Source organism: Chionomys nivalis, chromosome 20 (assembly GCF_950005125.1).
Source record: "Chionomys nivalis chromosome 20, mChiNiv1.1, whole genome shotgun sequence".
Taxonomy (NCBI): domain Eukaryota; kingdom Metazoa; phylum Chordata; class Mammalia; order Rodentia; family Cricetidae; genus Chionomys; species Chionomys nivalis.
The window spans coordinates 6176963-6199712 of record NC_080105.1 but is presented as its reverse complement, the minus strand read 5'-3'; the positions used below and the strand labels follow the sequence as shown (position 1 = coordinate 6199712).

Here is a 22750-nt window from a genome sequence, read left to right as displayed (position 1 = left end):
TGTCTTAGTAGATAATGTGTTCTTTCCCATGGGCTTAACCAGAACTTGGTCAAGGATATTTGGAGCAAGCAGAACAGGCAAGCTAAACTCAAATGACTTTTAAGCCAGAACGGACTCCAGAGGGAAACTGAGTCACTCGTGGGCCACCACAGGGACCTCAAAGTAGCACCTGCCATTTGTCTTAATGGGATGTTACCCGTGACAGTGGCTGTGCCACATACGCATGGTGGTGCTGAGAGCTCCCTGTCACCACATCCTTGCTGGCTTTCTGCAGTGTCAGTAGCGTTGGCCATTATCTCAGTTATGTAGTGACTTCTCACCATCATGGGCAGAAACTTGGTGTCACAGACTACAGTAAAAGCCACCTCCTGCCTGTTGGCACCTGGTGTGCCCTTATGGGCAAGGGCACGGAGTACTCAGCAAAGCCAGGGAGAGGAGGAAATGTGCCTGGCTGTTGCAGGCCTGGTCTCTGCAGTTTTCACTGTTTTCGGCCCACTGAAGCGCGCTTCTGACTTGCTGAACTGTCTGAGCCTCAATTCCCTCGAGGATGGAGCCTATGGAGTATTGATGAAGACTGCCTTCCCCTATAGACTTCACTCTGCCCTGCCGTTTGTCCTCAACCTTGGCAGGTTCTCTTACTCAGTCCTCCCTTGGGGGTCCTGTGACACCCAGGCATCTTCTGTGGTCCCAGGTACCAGGCTCATGGGTACCATCCTGGAACTAGTGTTCTCACAAGGCCCTGCCCTCGCTGGCTGATACTGTCAGCATCTCCTCCACAGCCAGTGTACTGGGCTGCTCCTTTCTGTCTCGGTGCTGGGAAACAGTGGGAAGTGAGCTGTGGTGTGGGCTCGGGCCAATACTGGATTCTGGAGCTTGTGGTCACCTCCTTCTTCAGAGACCCCAGTGTGTCTAGGTGGTATACCAGAGTCCAGCTGTACCCCAGGGTTGGGAAAGCAAGTAGATGTGTCTGTGCACAGATAGTCTCTGTGTGTATGTGCTTGCATGTGCACCCATGTGTAGAGTGTATGTGGGTGGGAGGGCCTTGGGTGTTCTGGGTGGCAGATTTGTGTCTGAGTTGGTTTCTAAAACATTCCTGGGACCAGGAAGGCTGTTCTGTGAGAACCAGCCAGCAGGTCATAGGACTGTGTCCTCCCTGGCCCAGCTGCTCCTGGTGACTAGGGGTCATAGGACACCAGGGCTGCATGTGTGATCAATGTCATTGTGTGCCTCTGCTTAGCCACACCTAGGGATCCCCATGCCAGGCTGTTAGCTCAAGGATCAAAAATGTTAGGATGGACTTCTGGCACTTGAGCCCACCATACTGTGATAGGGCGAAGTCACCCACAATCTGGGAGTCAGCCAGGTAGGTGGCTGCAAGAAACAATCTAAACAGGGACATGGGCCACCCGACTGTGTCCCTGTATAGGCGCTTCAGGGCTGCAAGGCCAGGCTTGCCACTGTCCAGACATTTGGGCTGAGGACAGATGTGCTGCAGAGGCTTTCTTCTGAGGAGACTGGGGCCTGGTCGGTGGGGCCAGAATCTGAGATGTGAGGTGGTGGAGGCTTGAGTTACATAAAGGCTTGGGCACACAGGTTGACAGGCATGTATTCATTCCTCACTCTCCTCGGTAATCTCCTGACCCGAAAGAATTGAGAAACTTCCCGAAAGTGACTATTTCCTGGGATTGTCAACTGGAGAGCTCTGTGCAGAGGAGCCCAGCTGGCTCCATCTCATGCTGATCTTGTTACCTTGAAGATCAGCCCATTTTTGTCTCAAGGCAGATGATAAACAGCTGCCAAGAGAGAACTGAGGAGTCCAGCCTGCAGTCCTCCCAGCCATCCCCATGGGTAGCCACCACAGACAGCTTTTTTTTTTCCCCCACCCCCACAGACAGCTTTTAAGTGCTGGGGACCCAGGGACAGGTGTCAACAGCATTACCTCATACCCTGTCTTAGCAAAGAACCTGCCTTTCTTTTTTTTTTTTAATATTTATTTATTATGTATACAATGTTCTGTCTCTGTGTATGCCTGCAGGTCAGAAGAGGGCACCAGACCTCATTACAGATGGTTGTGAGCCATTATGTGGTTGCCGAGAATTGAACTCAGGACCTTTGGAAGAGCAGGCAAAGCTCTTAACCGCTGAGCGGTCTCTCCAGCCCCCAAAGAACCTGCCTTTCTTCATGTTTAAGTTGGGCTTGCTTGCCCTAGCTGACTTTGGGTCTGATCATAGCCTGCTTTGTGAGGGGTTCTGGATGCAGCTGCCCATGCATCTCTGCTCCCTTACTGAGCTCCCACACCCACTCTGAGCAGACTCTGGCAGCATGACCTGTCACAGTGTGTCTCCTGCATTCAGGCTTCTCCATGGGCCCTTCTGTCAAAGCCAACTGAGGAGCTGGTGTGGGGGTAGGGGCCTGATTGTGCTCCAGTGCTTGGCTTCTGGGACATTTTATGTGGCTCTCTGTGCTTGGGTGAGTCATCTTCCTAAAGCAGAATGCTAGTAGGCAGATGCTTGGCATCAGCTTCTGCATAGACTGGCCAGAGATCAGGGTGTGTCACCCTGAGATAGGACACGGTACATGCAACCTGGGATAGTCCCTCTGATACACTTCCTCTCCCGACTAATGTTACTGCTCATGCAGGCTCTGCAGGCCACAGCATGGGTACAGTGGGCAAAGTCCCTTGCAAGGGACAGAGGCAGCAGCACCTGGAGCTGAACCTGTCAGATAGCACAGGCCCATGAGTCTGAGAAGGTGACTCGTGTGCATTTGCCATGACTTTATTTGACTGAGGAACTCAGTCTCAGGGAATTCTGTGCCTGAGGACCCCAAAGACCTAGGGTGGGCACTAGTACCTGCCATTGTGTTTGTAGGTAGTCAGCAAGGTGGGGCCTTGGGTTGGCCCAGGGACCCTAGCTCTCTGGAGGTCAGTCTGGGAGGTGTCCTAGGGAGGTCAAGGGCTGTGGTTGAGTGCACAGGCCTGCTGGGAGGTGATATGTTGTTTAGCAAAGTTCTGAAGTTGCATGCAGGTCATGAGTGGGGTTGAGTTGCAACATCCGGGTGAGATCAAATGGTGTGGTGGCCAGGCTGGGGTTGTTTAGGGATAACAGAACTTGCTGTCCTGTGAGGCTGGATCCCCACACCCTCGTTCAGTCCATGTCTTTTCTGGCTTGTCCTGTGGTCGAGATTGGGGGTGGACCTTTCAGTTAAAGGGGGTGTGAAGTGACTGCTGATTGGTGTGGTTTCCTCAGAGGGCTCATGGGGCAGCATAGGAACTGTCCTGACATCCAGCAGGAGTGATAGGACCCTATGAGTGAGACAGGCCAGTATCTGCTCTATGTGCTTAGCAACATCTTTGGAGGCAGATCTAGATAATGTCCTGGCTATGACATTGTTGGGGTCAGTGGACTGGAAGTGTGGCTGTCTGAGAAAGCTGCTCTGGAGGTGGACACAACCCCTGCAGGGAGTTTAGGTAGATGGTTATTTGGGAGATTATTAGAAAACATGGCTTTTCAGCAGAGTGGTAGCGCATACAGGCAGATCTCTATGAGGACAGCCAGGGCCACATAGTGATACATAGTCTCAAAAAGAAAAAGAATTAAATAGTGACCACAAAATACTGATGAAACATAATAAAACACAGCTTTTCAAAAAATAGTCTTTGGTTTTTTTTTTTTTTTTTTAGTAACAGCTGGGGGGCTGGAGAGATGGCTCAGAGGTTAAGAGCATTGCCTGCTCTTCCAAAGGTCCTGAGTTCAATTCCCAGCAACCACATGGTGGCTCACAATCATCTGTAATGGGGTCTGGTGCCCTCTTCTGGCCTGCAGGCATACACACAGACAGAATATTGCATACAAAATAAATAAATAAATATTTTAAAAAAAGGAACAGCTGGGGAGGCCGGGCATTGGTGGCGCACGCCTTTAATCCCAGCACTCGGGAGGCAGAGGCAGGTGGATCTCTGTGAGTTTGAGACCAGCCTGGTCTACAAGAGCTAGTACCAGGACTGTCTCAAAAGCTGCAGATAAACCCTGTCTCAAAAAATAAAGAAAAGAAAAAGAAAAAGCTGGGGATGCTGGCACATGCCTGTCATCTCAGGGAGGTGGAGGCAGATGAATCAGGAGTTTGAGACCCTTCTTTAAAGATGAAACAAGGAGGGCTGGGCGGTGGTGGCGCACGCCTTTAATCCCAGCACTTGGGAGGCAGAGGCAGGCGGATCTCTGTGAGTTCAAGACCAGCCTGATCTATAAGAGCTAGTTCCAGGATAGGCTCCAAAACCACAGAGAAACCCTGTCTCGAAAAACCAAAAAAAAAAAAAAAAAAAAAAGATGAAACAAGGAAAAAAAATAAACAAGAAAGTTAGGACATCCAGAACAGGAGCCACTCATGTGGGATCATGGCGCCTAGAGCGGGCCCAGCACTTGGTGCTGCCCCTGGATTTTGTGTGTAATATATGTAAAGTTGACTGAAGGTGGTGGGCACACTGTCGTCCAGGCAGGTGGGAGCTGATGCAGGAGGATCAAGGGATTGGGCCCACCATGGTTAAATAGCAAAATTCTTGACTTTAAAAGCCAAAAAGGAGAGCTGGGTGTGGTGGTGCACGCCTTTAATCCCAGCTCTCAGGAGGCAAAGGCGGGCGGATTTCTGAGTTAGAGGACAGCCAGGACTACACAGAGATACCCTGTCTTGAAACAAAACAAAACAAAACAAAACAAAAAAAACAAAAAAGGAAAAAAAGAAAAGCTAGGGTGTGTTGATACACACCTGCCTTCTTGGCACTCTAGACACAGGAGCAGGAGGACTGATGAACACTGGAGGCTGCCCTGGTGTAGGTAGTGAGTTCCAGGTCAGCAAAGCCTTACAGAGCTACAGACTGCGGCACCACATACTCAGGCACCGGGCAGAAGACCAACAGTTCTGAGTCATTCCCAGCTACGTTGTAAATTGAGGCAGGCCAGAAATGTGTGAGAACTGCTTACAAGAAAAAGAAATTCCAGCCGGGCAGTGGTGGTACACACTTTAATCCCAGCACCCAGGAGGCAGAAGCAGGTGGATCTCTGAGGTCCAGGACAGCCAGAGGTACACAGAAAAACACTGTCTCATAGAGAGTGGCAGAAATTAAAGTGACAGTCACAGGAAGGATGCTAGAAGGGACTGCCTCTGCTTCAACCCAGTGACACTGACCCAGGACAGGACAGGTTTTGGTGTTGGAGCTCCCAGGTCAGAGGATTTGTTACACAACCACAGATCGCATGCACTGTGTGACTCCATGGACACTTCAGAAAAGACACATTCACAGGGACAGAAAAAGACTTTGAGGAGGCTTGACATCAGGACTGGGCTCTGGGTAGCCATAGTGCTTGAGCTTTTCTGCCCAAGGCTGCAGGAGGGTGGTGGTTCCTGCTGGGTTGTGTCTTCATTTATGGCTTTAAGAATCTTGCTCGAAGAGGCAGGTAGGACAGCCAGGGCCACACAGGGAAACCCTGTTTAGAAATAAACAACAAAAAGAGTCTTCCTCAAGATGTTCCACTGTGAGCTTGCTGGGTCCCTCCTTGAGTTAGACAAACGTACCTACCATGAGTGAGGTCACTAAATGCATCAGGCTCAGCAGTTTGCCTGCTCAGTTGGACAGTGCCACAGCTGTGGGCCTGGCTCCCAAGCTCTAGTCATTCACACAGAGGCACTGTTCCCACCAGGGTCCACAGCCTTGGCGACCACACTTATCCTGCCAGGAAACCAAAGGAGAATTCCTTAGCAGCATTGCCCAACAGGCTGGGCTTTACTGGAAAGGGGAGGTCTCTGGCTAGAGCTCAGCCCCTTCAGCCTTCCCTCTGAGAGGACAGCCTGTGGCCTGGTGCCCCGAGGACTGCTAGAAGGGATCCACACCCTCCTTTCCCTGGTCTTCTGTCCTGGATGGAGTAGGATGTGGGTGGGTGTGGGGACAGTGCTCAGCAGGGTTGACATAAAAGCTGTGAAGCTCCTGGCTCCAGGAAAGGGCACAGCATGCTCTGCCACCCTCACCCAGCCTTGTCTGGCTCTAGATATGACCCATCCGTCACATATCTGTCTTCTAACTTGCTGCATAGGCAAGGATGACCTGATTGATCTCTTGCCTCTGCCTCTCAAATGCTGGGATTACAGGTGTGCGCCACCATAAGTAGTTTATGGAGTGCTGAGGATGGAGTCCAGGGCCTCATGCCTGCTAGGTATGTCCTCTACCAGTTGAACTCCAGCCCCTTGGTCTGGAGTTCACCCTCCTCCCTTCTTTGTGAATCAGGGTCTCGTCTATGATCCACAATGACTTTCCTGTGGCAGCCACCAGGAAGCCTGGACACTAACACTCTGTCCTTTTGCTCAGTGAAAGGGTCATAGTCTTTCTTCCCCTAAAATTCCCAAGGTGGGTCAGGACGCTAGTTAGCTTCCCTCTGGACCTTCCCGGGTGGTGAGTGTGAGCACCTTCTCCCCACCCCCATCTCTCAGTGGTCAGCTGAGCCTCAGCCACACTCTGTAAACTGTCCCCTGCCTTAGGGCATGCACAAACTTTCCTGTTGCCTCACCCTAGCTGTTCTCTAGAGATGGAGAGGATTCCAGGCCCTGTGTCCTGATGTTTGCCTTTGGGGTCCAGGCGTGGAGTGTGGGGGTGGGGTAAGGGTATCTTGGCACCAGCCTCCCCTACTCCCACTACCATCCCTGTTCCAGGAATCCAGGAATGGGTCAGTGCTTAGGGCATCCAGGCCCAGTGCCTATAGGATCTGAAGTCAACTGTCTCTCAGCCTCTTCTCAGTGTGGACCCTGCGGTGCTATCAGCCAAGTACAGTGGCCATGCCAACCCGCTGGCTCACAGCTGTGTCCTCTGTCCCCAAAGAATATGACCATTGCTGCTGCCTGCCCACAGCACATAGTCAAACTTGTTAACCCGATAGGACCAGGGAGGATGTCTCCTCCAACCAACCCTAGGGATAGTGACTCCTTAGCCATATAGCTTCTCCAGCACCCACCACTAGTGACCTCCCACATGCACTGGGAGCCAGTGTAGAAATTGCTAAGATCTCAGGAAGTGTCACACCTGCTATCACCTGGCCCATGGGACTTTATTTCTTGCTGTGGAGGTGGTACCACAAACTATGGGACTTTGAAGGCAGCATCCCTGGACTGCAGCGGGGCAGGTCCCTGCCTGGACAGTCCACTGCCCTGCACTTGCAGTCACTGTCACTCACACGGGCAGGCCCTGGAGGTGGAACTGATGCAGAGGCTATGCTGCTTAACTTGCTCCCCATGGCCTGCTCAGCCTCCTTTCTTATAGAACCCAGGACCTCCATGGGCTGGGCCTTCCCAAACCCATCACTAATTAAGAAAATGCCCTATGGGTTTTTCTAAAGTCCAGTCTCATGGGACATTTTCTCAGTTGAGGCTCCCTCTTTTTTTTTTTTTTTTTTTGTTTTTTCGAGACAGGGTTTCTCTGTGGTTTTGGAGCCTGTCCTGGAACTAGCTCTTGTAGACCAGGCTGGTCTCGAACTCACAGAGATCCACCTGCCTCTGCCTCCCAAGTGCTGGGATTAAAGGCGTGTGCCACCACCGCCCGGCTAGGCTCCCTCTTCAGATGACCCCAGCTTGTGTCAAATAGACATAAAACTAGCCAGCACTTGACCTTTGTCAGCTTGACACATCCAAACACGTTACTGTTCAGTCATAACCTTTCCCCAAGTTCACATGTTAATATAAACATTACAACATAAACGCTCAATTTTTAAAAGTCCCACATCTTTAAAAAGTTCAGTCTCTTAAAATAGACAGTCTCTTTTAAATTTCAAAGTCCCTCAACTGTGGGCTTTTGTAAAATCAGAAATAAAGTCTTACTTCAGGAGGGAAGAACCCGGACACAATCAAATCAAAGTCAAAGCAAACTCCTACTGTATAAATAACTCAGTGTCTGGCCAGGCGGCAGCACACACCTTTAATCCCACCTTTAATCCCAGCACTCTGGAGGCAGAGATTGGCTCTGTGAGTTCGAAACCAGCCTGGTCTACAGAGTGAGTTCCAGGGACAGCCAGGGCTACAGAGCAACCTTGTCTCGAAAAACAACAACAACAACAAAACAGTAACAACAACAGCAACTCAGGACCCAGTGTCTGGGCTCCTCCAAGGGTCTTGGGTCACTTCTCTGGCTCTGCCCTGTGGCTCTACATGGGCACACAGTCTCCCAGACTCCAGCAGCTGCACTCCCCACTGCTGCTGACCTTGGTGGTCTTCCCGGTACTGTCATCTCCACAATGCTGGAGTCTCTGCTGCAACTGGGCTGCACTGTCACCAACAAACTCTCCTGGGCTCTCTTCTGGGACTCCTGTCCTTCTCCACAGTGTCTGTAGTGTCTGTTCTCCGTGACCTTCCAGACCAGCACCACCTGGTGACTTCTACACTATCAAGTCTGGATGCTAACAGGACGTACAACATTGGCTACTTCTGGAACATAACTTCTGCATGCTGACCCTGGGGAAACAGGCATGGCCTTCTCTTGCCACTAACTAGCAACCGTCACTCACTGCCCAGATTGGGATAGGATTGGTGCTGGAGCTGCCTAGGTACTCAGCAGCCTGAATCCCAGAGAGCTATGTCCCTTCTGATTGAAACCAGCCCAGGGGGCGGAGCTTCTACAGACTCCAGGTTGTCCCCCTCAGGACCAGGAGGGTTGATGGGATGTGGTAGGAGTGGGTGGTTATAAACACAGGACACCCTTGGAGAAACCTAACTCCTCAGGCTTCTCAAGGCCTTTGAGCCTGTGCTTAGCTTTGATGTGAGGCACCTGCTGTCCTTCACGTGGCCTGGCTGCACTGTCCAGGACAGTGAACTCCAGCCTGACCCCTAGGTTTCTACACAAGACCACCTGCTGGGCTAGTGACAGGCACTAGCAGGGTAGCTCAGCCTGGTCACCTGTCTTCTGATACTCGCCCAGTGGGCCTTCAGCTGCTAGACAAATGGGCCAAGGCCACGGTGAACAGCTGTGGTCCTCGGTTTGTTGTGGAACACCAGCAGCGCCCCTCCTGATCTGGCTTTATTAACCTGCTTTTTCCCTGTGGGTCACTGTGACCTCGTGACAGATGTGGGTTGTGGCACTTTGCCCAGAGGCTGTTGGCTTTTGAGGCCAGGTTTTGCCCTGCAACCCGGACTGACCCGGGACTCACCATCCTGCCTCAGCCTTCCTCACTGATGGTGCACCACCATGGCGTACCTTGTTCCATCCATGCCTATCTAACCCTATGGGAGCTGCAGTCAAATGACGGGTCTAAGTAGTGAAGACTCCTTGTTGACATGAAAGTCCAGCCTGTATGGCTGGGAGCCCAGGTTTATGAAAACAGCCAGGTCACATGGGAACAGCCACTTGAGGTCAACCTTCCCAGGTCTGAGGAAGGCTGACTTCCTGGGCTACTCCAAGACAGCTGTAGGAGAATGAGCAGCCAGGAAGTTTACAGATCAAGGGGAGTGTCTGCATGGCCATAAGGCCACTCTCAGAGCTGGCCTCTTATGCTGTCACCCACGACTCCATGCATGTCATGGAGGATGTGTTTTTTTTCTGTCTTGTCCTTTGGTAGATCCCTGTGTTCTGCTTCTGCACTGACCTCTAGAGAACTTGGCCCTAGGGGTGGATGTGGGCCAGGCCGTACCTGCTGTTCCTCCTCCTGGGCCCAGTGCCACAAGGCCACCTGACCTTTGCTCTGAGTGGCTCTTGTGTCTTTCAGAGGCTTCCTTTAACCTGTCTTTCCGTTTATGGTAAGATACGGCCCCAGTGACAGTCCAAGCATGTGTACAAATCCTGAAAAAAAAAATGGAAGGATAATGAGTGGCACTTCCCCTTGCTCTATGGCTCCGTAATCCAAAGAGACATCTACACAGGCAAGCAGTGCACAGAGGTGGCTCCCATACAGTGACTGGTGAGGGATTTTATTTTTTGATTTTTCTAAAAAATATTTATTTATTTATTTATTTATTTATTATGTATACAATATTCTTTCTGTGTGTATGCCTGAAGGCCAGAAGAGGGCACCAGACCTCATTACAGATGGTTGTGAGCCACCATGTTGTTGCTGGGAATTGAACTCAGGACCTTTGGAAGAGCAGGCAATGCTCTTAACCGCTGAGCCATCTCTCCAGCCCCATTTTTTGATTTTTTTTTTTCAGTCAGGGTATCACATAGCCTAGGCTGGCCTTAAACTTCCTATATAGCCAAAGATGACTCTAGGCTCTACCTCGTTCTCCTGTAAGCTGGGACTCACACAGCATGTGGCCATGGGAGCCGAGGTCACATCCAGGTCACACTCTGCTTTTGGGTGGCTTCACCAGTTAGTTGGCCCTTAAACCTCAAAAGTGTGAGCTTTGGCTGTAAATTCTCCCACTGTCCTTGGTGTGGCACACCAAAGTGTGCAGTGGTGCTGGGATTGACTCAGTGACAGGTGTGCACTGGTGTGCCCAGCATCACACAAGATCAAAGAACCCTACCACCCTACACAGCATGTGGGTATGTGGTTCTGTCCTGGGAGAGGGTGTGGGTTGTCAGACTGTGGCTTTGTCTTCTCAGCACCTGTCATTGGCCCTGAAGACATGCCACCACTGGGTAGGAGATTGGTTGTGGTGTGGCCATGACCCCTCTGCAGGGATCCTCACCTGTGTCTTCAGCACAGCGCCCTCATGCATGCTGGGTGTTCTGTGACGTGGCTGAACCGCTGACCTGGTTGTGAGCAGCTGGCCCTGTGGGTCATCTCTGGAGAGCAAAGAGGGCCCAAGGCATGGGGCTCTGCAGACAAAGGGACCCTCACTGCCTCCACCCTGAAGGATAATTGTATGCTATTGTAGGACCACCGGCCACCTCTCCCCACCCCACCTGCCCTTGACTGGCTGCTCCTGCCATGCCAGCTGGCAGCTCTGGTTCTGGCTCTGGCCCAGTGTGCAGTGCCCCCTCGGCCCCCAGGCCTGCCCTGCAATGGACTCATTGGCACCGCAGCTATGTATCATCTCCTAGGAGAGAAATGGAGGGGGCAGGAGCCCCCAGACAACAGCATCCCTGAGAGAAGGTGGTCTGGACCCAGTGGGCTGCGGAGCCGATTGGAGCCTGGGGCATGTGGTCGTTCTGCTCTGGGCTGAAGCCCTTCATTGCAGGTTTCCTGTAGCGGCCACTACCCAGACAGGGCTATGAAGGGCTTTCCGGGTGTCCTCACCCCACAGCAGGATCCTGTAACTGTGATCTGCTCCACAAAGGCCACAGTGCGCTAAGCTCCACCTGTTCTCCTCTCCCAGGGAGTCAGCCTTGGACAGCACCAAGGCTCCTGACCTGTTGCTGGCTGCCCATGTCTCAAGGCTCTGCTTCTGTGACTTCTCTGGCAGTTGGAACTCCTACTGACCCTTCAAAACCCTTTGGGTCTCTGAATGTGCTTTGTGCTCTGGCCCTGTATGGCTGGAAGGATGTGGATTTTATGTCCATTGAAGCTTTCCCTTTTGTTCTCTTGTAGGATTCTGTGTCCCTGAGACCATCCATCCGGTTTGAAGGAAGCCAAGGAGTGAGTGTTTCCTGTCCTGATACACACATGGGCTGTGGAAGAGGGTGGCCCCAAACTGGACCCTGAACCCAGGGAAGGCCATGTGTGAGAGCAGGGTGACCATCTCACAGTGATCCTTGGGATGCCCTCTCATGGGCATGTGGTGTTTCAGATAGGAATGCTCCCATGGAAATTCTTCCACCCCCAACCAACTTGCAGTTCTGGGGAAGGAGCCCAGGGCCGCCTCCTTGCCAGCCCAGGCAAGTGTTTCATGGCTTAGCTACATCATCAGGCCTCTGTTGTGTTCACTGTCCTTTTGCAATGAGGAGACTCATGGCCCAGGCAGCTCTTAGAATGCATTTAACTGGGGACTGGCGTATAGTTTGAGAAGCTGAGTCCATTATCGTCATAGTCAAGAGCATGGTGGCACACAGGGAGGCCCGGCTGGAGAAGTGGCTGAGAGTTCTACTTCCTGATCCATATGGAGAGAGAGAGAGGCTCTGGGTTTGGTGTGGGCTTTTGAAACCTCACAGCTTACACTCCCCCCCACACACACTTTCTCCAACAAGGCCACACCCCCTAATCCTCCTAATCCTTTCAAACAGCTCCACTCCCTAGTGACTAAGCATTCAAATATATGAGCCTGTGGCACTGCTCTTATTCAGCCACCATGTCCTCTTTCTCTGTCCCACCAGCCTGTTCCCAAATAGTAACCCAGAGACTTATTAATTGTGAAGGCTTGGCCTTTAGTTCTTGGACTTGTCAACAATAGTATAACTAACCCATGTTTGTATTGATCTACGTTCTACTACATGGCTTTTACCTTTGTCCCATTCTTTGTGTCTTTCTTGCACCTAGATTAATGTCCTACTTCCTCTCCCCCTGCCCAAGTCCCGCCTATACTATACCTCCTGCCTAGTTCTTGACCATTCAGTTCTTTATTAAACCAACCACAGAAATATATCTTAACACAGCATACAAATATCCCACAACATTTCCCCTTTTTGTCTTAAGTAAAAAGGAAGATTTGAACTCTGACATAGTAAAAGTATAGACAATAAGAACAATTATCAGATAAGAATTCCATTCACAATAGTTGGCAAATGTGGAGAAAGCACTGTATTTCTTTCCTGTCTTAGTCCAAAGTTTCAAACCATTCTCTATCATAGATTGTATTACCACCCTAAAAATACCTTAGATAAATGACTTAAGCTTTTATGTTTCTGAACCTTATAAAGTTTACATCTCTAATATAAACTCCTTTTCTGAATTTGGTAACAAGGAAAATTGTAATTACAACTATCTAGTCTTGAGCCCCATCAAAGATTTGAAAAGGATACAATATTATCTGAGTAAACAGGAAGTGTTGCACAAACAACTTTCTAATCTAAGAAACAACAGAGATATCTGGCTGCCTGGACAGTCACCCAAAGTTCTTCTCCAATGATGGGGCATCCATCTTGGACCTACAGGCCTAGAATATCTGACAGACATTTCCATGAAGCCGGTATTTTGAAGGACTGTCCTACCCTGTCTTGACAAAGTTCTGCAGTCAGAACTTTTATGTCCTACTTGTTCAGTATGGACTGCATACTGTTAGCAGTTAAAGACAAGGACAGTTTCTTGCCCAGTGACTAACTGTAGCACAATTAATAAAAACCCAGAGACAGAAATTGGGGTCCAACCTGAAGATCAGAAAAGCAAAGCAGCCAGCTACTGGCTCTTACCTCTACCTCAGTCTGAAATGGCGATCCTGCCTCCAGGAATCTCAGAATGAGACTGTGTCTGAGAGCTGTCTCCTCCTGGTTTATAATCCTCTAGGGCTGGGATTAAAGACTTGCACCACCCGGTTTCTATGGCAAACTAGTGTGGCCACTGGGATTAAAGGTGAGTGTCACCAGTGCCTGGTCTGTAAGGCTGACCAGGACGACTTCAGGCTGGCATTATTTATTAAAACAGCTAGCTTTGTCACAATAAAAGCAAACTCCATATGGAGGTTCTTCTTTGTCCATCATTCTTTTTTTTTAAAGATGTATTTATTATATATGCAACATTCTGCCTCCATGTATGCTTGCATGCCAGAGGAGGGCACCAGATCTCACTACAGATGGTTGTGAGCCACCATGTGGTTGCTGGGAATTGAACTCATGGCCTCTGGAAGAGCAACCAGTGTTCTTAACCACTGAGCCATCTCTCCAGCCCCATCATTCTTTTTTGTAATAGATTGATGCCACCAGGAGCAGATATGTCTTACTATCATGAAAAGCCTTGTTATTAGAACATTTTAAATGCCATATTCTGTGGGTCTCTGAAATGCTTGAAGACTATCTGTCTATCTTAAATATATTTCTGTTTGACCTTGAAAACATACTTAACATGGCCACAAGTTTGATTGTGACTAACTACTAACCTGTATTTCTTAATTATCTTTAATACTTTGTAATAATAATTTTCAAGGACTAGAAATTTGCATTACATTGTTAAATGAGCTGCATAGGTACAATACCTTAACCAAGAATAGAAACATATAATACATTATAATGAAAATAACTTTAAATTTGTATCAGTATACAAAAGTCCATGATAGGGGCTGGAGAGATGGCTCAGAGGTTAAGAGCATTACCTGCTCTTCCAAAGGTCCTGAGTTCAATTTCCAGCAACCACATGGTGGCTCACAACCATCTGTAATGGGGTCTGGTGCTCTCTTCTGGCCTTCAGGCATACACACAGACAGAATATTGTATACATACTAAATAAATAAATATTAAAAAAACACAAAAGTCCATGTTAATATAAAATATTTGAGGTTAGTAGTTTTTAGTTTAAAGTAGATTCAGTAATCTACCCTTTTATCCTATCATTCCTGTATTTCCCTTTTTTCTAACCTTTCTTGCTTAGTTTTTTCCCTTGCCTTGACCAGTAATAGCTTGAATAAAATGCCCTGAACCAATGAAAACATCCATAATACATTGATTGACCAAAAATCACCCATTCTACCTCTGGGAAATGTGGGTATTGTATTTTCTAGACTGCTTCCTATTGTCTGAGAATGAAGGCATCTTTAGGGAACCAGAGAAAACTGAGATAATGGTCAAGGCTGGGAAAGCTAGCTGTATCATTTGTTCAGTCTGTGTGTGATAGGAATATGCAGGACTTGTCTGAAGTCCTGGCTGGAGTAGTGTGTGATTCTGGACCATCTCACCTAGCAGCTTTGAAGTTGTTCTGGATGCAGAATTTGGAGGAAACTGCAGAGGCATTTTGAGATACTGGATCACCTGGGCTGTGTGTGTGTGAGTGTGTGTGTGTGTGTCTTTATTGGTGTCTCGTTCTTGTTCCAAAAACACTCAGAATTTTAAAGGTAATGTGTATATCAGCATTAACACAAGTATGGGATGTCCAGTGTGCACACGTCGGTTAAAGGTAACATGTATATCTGCATTAACATAACTATGGGATATGCAGTGTGTACACGTCAGTTAAAGGTAACATGTATATCTGCATTAACATAACTATGGGATATGCAGTGTGCACACATCAGTTAAAGGGAACATGTATATCTGCATTAACATAAATATGGGATGTGCAGTGTGTACACGTCAGTTAAAGGTAACATGTATATCTGCATTAACATAACTATGGGATATGCAGTGTGCACACATCAGTTAAAGTTGATTTTTTTCATTTTATATTTGAGCAGATAAAAGGTATCTGTCAACTTTATATAAATCTATTGACTGCATAACTAAATTTCTACCCATGTCGTGGACTCAACAGATTTACTATGTCTCACCCAGTTTCATGTGTGTAGCCAAGATTTTCAGGAGGTCTCCCCAGTCAATCTGATCGGCACTGATTTGGAAGAGAACCATAACTTTCTGTTTCCTCTGGAAACAAAGGCAAAACCTCTTACCCACTGCCACATATTTTCTGACTTTCATTCTGAAGTTAAAATACATTCTCAAAATATATAGGTTGGTTTCATTTAGCAGTTTTCATGATCCAGTGTCTCTCAGCACTTGATGTTTTCTTCATTATCATTTAAAAATTCAGCATCAACAAAACATGGTAGGGGATCCAGACACCTCTGTTTCCCATCTTCGCATGGCTTATTCTCTTTACTTTGTTCTCTCTTAAAGACTTTATTTTTTATTTATTTTTTTAAATTTATTTATTTATTATGTATACAATATTCTGTCTGTGTGTATGCCTGAAGGCCAGAAGAGGGCACCAGACCCCATTACAGATGGTTGTGAGCCACCATGTGGTTGCTGGGAATTGAACTCAAGACCTTTGGAAGAGCAGGCAATGCTCTTAACCTCTGAGCCATTTCTCCAGCCCCAAGACTTTATTTTTTTAAACTATTCTTTTTTTTTTCTTTTTGTTTTGTTTTTATGAAACAGGGTTTCTCTGTAACAGTCCTAGCTGTCCGGTAACTCACTCTGTAGACCAGGCTCACCTCAAACTCAGAGATCCATCTGCCTCTGCCTCCAAGAGCTGGGATTAAAGGCGTGCGCTAGCACCGCCTATCTTTTCTATGACTGTCTATGCCCCCAAAAAACACATTCTTTTTTTGTTTTTAATGAGCTATATATTTCTTCCTCCCCGTCCTTCTTCTCTTCCCCCCCCCCCCCCCCCAGTTCTCTGGAGCTGTGGATTGCAGTCTGGTTGTCCTTTGCTTTACATCTTCTCTCCACTTAAGAGTGCGTACATACCGGGTTTGTCTCTCTGGGTCCGAGTTACCTCACTCAAGATTTTTTTTTTGTTCCATCCATTTGCATACAAATTTTATGATGTCATTGTTTTTTGCAGCTGAGTAGTACTCCATTGTGTAAATGTCCCACATTTTCCTTATTCATTCTTCAGTTGAGGGACATCTAGGTTGTTTCCAGTTTCTAGCTATTATGAATAATGCTGCTATGAACATTGTGTGCTTGTGGTTTGATTTAGCATCCTTTGGTTATATGCCCATAGTGGTATTGCTGGGTCTTGAGGTAGATTGATTCCCAATTTTCTGAGAAATCACTATACTGATTTGCAAAGTGGCTGTACAAGTTTGCACTCCCAACAGCAATGCTGGAGTGTTTCCCTTACTCCACATCCTCTCCAGCATAAACTGTCCTCAGTGTTTTTGATCTTAACCATTCTGACATGTGTTAGATGGTATTTCAGAATCATTTTGATTTGCATTTCCCTGATGATTAAGGATATTGAGTCTTTTGGCCCTTGAGAGTCTTCTGTTGAGAATTCTGTGGTACATTTACACAGTGGAGTACTACACAACAGAAAAAAATAACAACAGCTTGAACTTTGCAGGAAAATGGATAGAGCTAGAAAACATTATTTTGAGTGAGGTAACCCAGACACAGAAAGACAATTATCACATGTACTTACTCATAGGTGGTTTTTAAACATAAAGCAAAGAAAACCAGCCCACAAATCACAATACCAGAGAACTTAGACAAGAATGTGGAGACTAAGAGAGACTTACATATATATAATCTACATGGGAAGTAGAAAGTAGAAAAAGACAAGATCTCCTGAGTAAATTGGGAGCGTGGGGACCTTGGGAGAGGGTTGAAGGGGAGGTGAGAGACAGGGAGGGGAGCAGAGAAAAATGTAGAGCTCAATAAAAATCAAATTTAAAAAAAAAAAAGATTTCTCAGGCCCTGCCAGGCGGTGGTATTACATACCTTTTTTGTTGTTGTTTTGTTTTTATTTATTTATTAGGTATATAGTGTTCTGCCTGCACGTATACCTACAGGCCAGAAGAGAACACCAGATCTCATTATACATGGTTGTGAGCCACCATGTAGGTACTGGAAATTGAACTCAGGTCCTCTGGAAGAGCAGCAAGTGCTCTCAACATTTGAGCCATCTCTCCAGCCCAGTGACACATGCCTTTAATCTAAGCACTAGGGAGACAGAGGCAGGCTACACAGAGAAACCCTGTCTCAAAAAAACAAAAATAAACAAAAAGATTTCTCAATTCCTATGTGGAAATACATACGTGGAGGTTGAGCATTATATGTAATGAGTCTTGCTCTGTCCCACTAGCCAACTCCCAAATAGTGACACAGAGACTTATTATTAATCATGAAGGCTTGACCTTTAGCTCAAGCTTGTTGATAACTGGCTCTTATAACTTAAATTAACCCATATTATACATTCTACCACATGGCTTTACCCTGTCCCATCCTGTGTGTCTCTTATGCTTAGATTTATTTTCTACTTCCTCTCTTCTTGCCCAGAAGTCCCTCCTATACCTCTTGGCTAGCTATTGGCCATTCAGCTCTTTATTAAACCAATCACAGCAGTATATCTTCACACGGTGTATAAATATCCCACATCTTTTTATTTTTTTCCCTAATTTTTTTATTGCATGTTTTGTCTGTGTGCCCAGAGCCTGCTGAGGTAGAAGAGAGCTTTGTGTGCCCTGGCCCTGGTGGTTGAGAGCTGCCATGTGGGTGTTGGATCTGAACAGGTCCTCCCCAGTGCTCTTAACGCCAAGCCATCTCTCCAGCCCCTGCTTTTTACGTTTTGTTTTGAGACATCATCTAGCTATATTACCCAGAATTGATTTTATACTCAGTATCCTCCTGCCTCAGCCTCCTGAGCAGCTGGTATGGCCAGCCTGTGTCCCAGTCCTGTCCTCCTATCTTGTCACTGACCTGGTCAGTGTATGCAGTGAGATGGCCGCAGTGGCTCTCCTGTTACTTAGTGCTCTGGGCTAAGTGCTGTCTGAATGGGAAGAGGTCTTCCTGGCCAGGCAGACTGGAGCATTTGAGTGTTCCCACTTCTCCCTCCAGCTACCCAGGCTCTGCAGGTTTGTTCAGCTCACCTTTGTCTGTAACTGGTAACCAGGTACATGGTGTGCCTCAGCTGCCCCACGTGGCCCACAGTTGCTGGCCTGTGGCTCTCCGGGGGGGACACAGCCAGGAGTGACAGCTTCACCCCTGAGTTAGTCAGGGTTCTCTAGAGAATCAGAATTGATGGATATATATATTGTATGTGTGTGTGTGTTGTGTGTGTATATATAACAATACATACATACACACACACACAGATATATATAAGGGGATTATTAGAGTGGCTCACAGGCTGTGGCCCAGCTACTCCAACAATGGCAGTCTGCTAAGGGCAAAGTTGTTCAGTGCATGAGGCTGGGTGTCTCAGCTGGTCTCCGGTATATGCTGCAGTCCTGAAGAAGCAGGCCCTAATGACAGTGAAGGAATGGACTTGCTAGTGAGAGCCAGAGCAAGCAGGCAAAGCCAAGTGTCCCTTCGTCCCTGTCATTTACATAGGCTGCCAGCAGCAGAGGGCGTGGCGCAGGTTGAAGGTGGCCCTTCCCTCATCAGAAGATCCAGATCTAGGTTGGGTTTTTCCAGTTGAAATGATTCAGTCAAGAAAACATTCCTTACAGGTATACCCAGCCACTTAGGCTTTAGTTAATTCCAGATGTAGTCAAGCTGACAACCAATAATAACCACCACAGTCCCATGTCCTTGGCCAGGGCGCCAAGGGCGCCTTCCACAAAAGTCGTGTCAGCCATTTCTTTCACCACCTTTGTGCCTTGGTGTGTGAGGGGGAGGTGGGACCTCAGACATGTGCCCTTAGTGTGTTCCTGCCCCACTCATCGATCTGGGCTCCCATAGGAGCATGCTGCCTGTTGAGGGCCCTGACATCGGACACACCTGTGAGGGGGTCCGTCTCCTGCCGTCTCACTGTCCCCACAGCAGTCTGCTCCGCCTGGCCTCACCTGGCCTGCACGCGTTTGTCTGTGTGCCCTACTCCTTCATGGAATGGTCTTAACCCATTGAAGCTACAGCCTCTGAGGGGACATAAACTGCCATCTGGTGACCCTGTGATAAACAACACTGGTATCTATGCTGTGTGCCACAGTCCATCTGAGCTCAGCCCTGTGTGCAGCTGGCAAGGCAGCTGTGTGTCCCAATGGGGTCTAGAGAGCCGACTAGGCTCGCCACTGGGTATGCCTGTTGTCCTTCCTCTAGGCAGCTGGTTCTCAGCCTTAGTAATGCTGTATGCTGTGGTGACCCCAACCATAAAATTATTTTTGTTTTTACTTATAACTGTAATTTTGCTACTGTTAGGAATCATAGCGTAAATATCTGTTTCCAACAGCTGTCTTAGAGCAGACAGGAACAGCACAGAAGGGGTCTGGAAAGGTTCAGAATGTTCAGAACCAGTGTTAGCTCTGTGATGAGGGTGAACAGGTTGCCCAAGGGGACAAGTGGTTCATGCTAGTCAATCCCTGGGGTGAGGGGAAGGAAGACAGGCACCAGGGGATTCTCTGAGACCTGCTGAGGTGGGGCTGATACAGACAGGGTCCCTGGAGCACTCTAGAGCCCAGAAGCTGGGCACGGTGCTTGGGTTCCTGGGTGTTCTGTAGACCACACAGCTGTACATTCCTTGTTTCATTTTGTTTTGTTTTCCCGTTGGTTGGTTTTTTTCAAGACAGGGTTTTTCTGTGCATCTGTAGCTATCCTGGAATTTGCTCTGTAGACCAGGCTGGCCTTGAATTCAGAGATCCTCTGCTTCTGCCTTCCAAGTGTTGGGATTCCAGGTGTCTGCCACCACCGCCCGGCTGTTTTTGATTTGTAATTGTGTGTGTTTGTGTTGGGAGAAGTATGTTGCACAGCTAATGAAGGCCAGAGAAAGTGTGGGTCCCTGGAGCTAGTGGTCAGTTGTGAACCTCGATAAGGGTCCTCAGAACTGAACTTGGGTCCTCTAGAAGATGCTGAGCCATCTGCACAACCTCCCTTTATCTGATTTAAACTGAGAAAACATTGCTTAAAACATTTCTTTTTATATATTTTTTTTAATTTTTTTTTTATTGAGCTCTACATTTTTCTCTGCTCCCCTCCCTGTCTCTCACCTCCCCTTCAACCCTCTCCCAAGGTCCCCACGCTCCCAGTTTACTCAGGAGATCTTGTCTTTTTCTACTTCCCATGTAGATTAGATCCATGTATGTCTCTCTTAGGGACCTCATTGTTGTCTAGGTTCTCTGGGATTGTGATTTGTAGGCTGGTTTTCTCTGCTTTATGTTTATAAACCACTTTTGAGTGAGTACATGTGACAATTGTCTTTCTGGGTCTGGGTTACCTCACTCAAAATAATATTTCCTAGCTCCATCCATTTGCCTGCAGTATTCAAGATGCTATTTTTTTCTGCTGTATAATATTCCATTGTGTAAATGCACCACATTTTCCTTATCCATTCTTCGGTTGAGGGACATTTAGGTTGTTTTCTGGTTCTGGCTATGACAAACAATGCTGTTATGAACATAGTTGAGCACATGTCCTTGTGGCACGATTGAGCATCCTTTGGATATATACCCAAAAGTGGTATTACTGGGTCTTGAGGAAAGTTGTTTCCTAATTTTCTGAGAAATCGCCATACTGACATCCAAAGGGGTTGTACCAGCTTGCATTCCCACCAGCAATGCAGAAGTGTTCCCTTTTCCCCACAACCTCTCCAGCATAAGTTGTCATCAGTGTTTTGGATCTTGGCCAAAGATGTGTAAGATGGAATCTCAGAGTTGTTTTGATTTGCATTTCTCTGATGACTAAGGATGTTGAACATTTCCTTAAGTGTCTTTCAGCCATTTTAGATTCCTCTGTTGAGAGTTCTCTGTTTAGGTCTGTATTCCATTTTTTTTTTATTGGATTATGTGATCTTTTGGTGTCCAATTTCTTGAGTTCTTTGTATATTTTGGAGATCAGACCTCTGTCTGATGTGGGGTTGGTGAAGATCTTTTCCCATTCTGTAGGCTGTCATTTTTATCTTGTTGATTGTGTCCTTTGCTTTACAGAGCTATATTGTTTTAGGAGGTCCCATTTATTAATTGTTTCTCTCAGTGTCTGTGCTGCTGGGGTCGTATTTAGGAAGTTCTTTTATTGTACAGGATTGTTTTGGCTATTCTGGTTCATTTTTGCTTTTCCATATGAAGTTGAGTACCATTCTTTTGAGGTCTGTGAAGAATTTTGCTGGGATTTTGATGGGCATTGCGTTGAATCTGTAGATGCTTTTGGTAAGATTGCCATTTTTACTATGTTAGTTCTACCTACCCAAGAGCATGGGAGATCTTTCCAATTTTCAGGTGTCTTCTTCAATTTCTTTCTTCAAAGATTTAAAGTTCTTGTCATACCAGTCTTCCACTTGTTTGGTTAGAGTTACTTTGAGATATTTTATGCTATTTGTGGCTGTTGTGAAGGGTGGTGTTGCTCTGATTTCTTTCTCGACCCATTTATCATCTGTGTACAGGAGGGCTACTGATTTTTTTGAGTAATCTTGTATCCTACTACATTACTGAAAGTGTTTACGAGTTGTAGAAGTTCCTTGGTAGAATTTTTGGGATCGCTTATATAAACTATAATATCGTCAACAAATAATGAGAATTTGACTTCTTTTCCAATTTGTATCCCCTTGATCCCCTTTTGGTGTCTTTTTGCTCTAGCTAGGACCTCAAGGACCATATTCAATAGATATGGAGAGATTGGACAAACTTGTTCCTGATTTCATTGGGATCGCTGTGAGTTTCTCTCCATTTAGTTTGATGTTGGCTGTTGGCTTGCTGTATATTGCCTTTATTATGTTTAGGTATGTTTCTTGTATCCCTGCCCTCTCCAGGACCTTTATCATGAAGGGATGTTGTATTTCGTCGAAAGCTTTTTCAGTATCTAATGAGATGATCATGTGGTTTTTATTCTTCAGTTTGTTTATATGGTAGTTTGTGTTGACAGATTTCTGTATGTTGAACTATCCCTGCATCTCTGGGATGAAGCTGACTTGATCATGGTGGATGATGGTTCTGATGTGTTCTTGGATTCAATTTTGCCAGTATTTTTGCATCAATGTTCATGAGTGAGATTGGTCTGTAACTCTCTTTGTTAGTAATGTCTTTCTGTGGTTTGGGTATCATGGTAATTGTAGCCTCATAAAAAGAGTTTGGTAATATTCTTCTGTTTCTATTGTGTGGAACAATTTGAGGAGTATTGATAATTAGTCTTTCTTTGAAAATCATGTAGAATTCTGAGGTGAAACCTCCTGGGCTATTTTGGTTGAGAGACTTTTGATGACTGTATTTCTTCAGCAGTTATATCTGTTTTATTTGCTTATCTGGTCTTAATTTAATTTTGGTAAGTGATATTTATCCAGAAAGTTGTCCATTTCCTTTAAGTTTTCCAATTTTGTGGAGTACAGGTTTTTGG

At 46.9% G+C, this 22750-nt stretch overlaps 1 protein-coding gene across 1 annotated transcript in view; it reads left to right on the top strand.

Moving 5' to 3' along the window:
- Positions 1–22750, top strand: part of Ell (elongation factor for RNA polymerase II) — a 57094-nt gene that overhangs the window by 19276 nt on the left and 15068 nt on the right. Inside the window, exon 2 of the mRNA XM_057752847.1 lies at positions 11496–11543. Coding sequence (XP_057608830.1) covers positions 11496–11543 — 48 coding nt within the window. The remainder of the gene's footprint in view (positions 1–11495; positions 11544–22750) is intronic.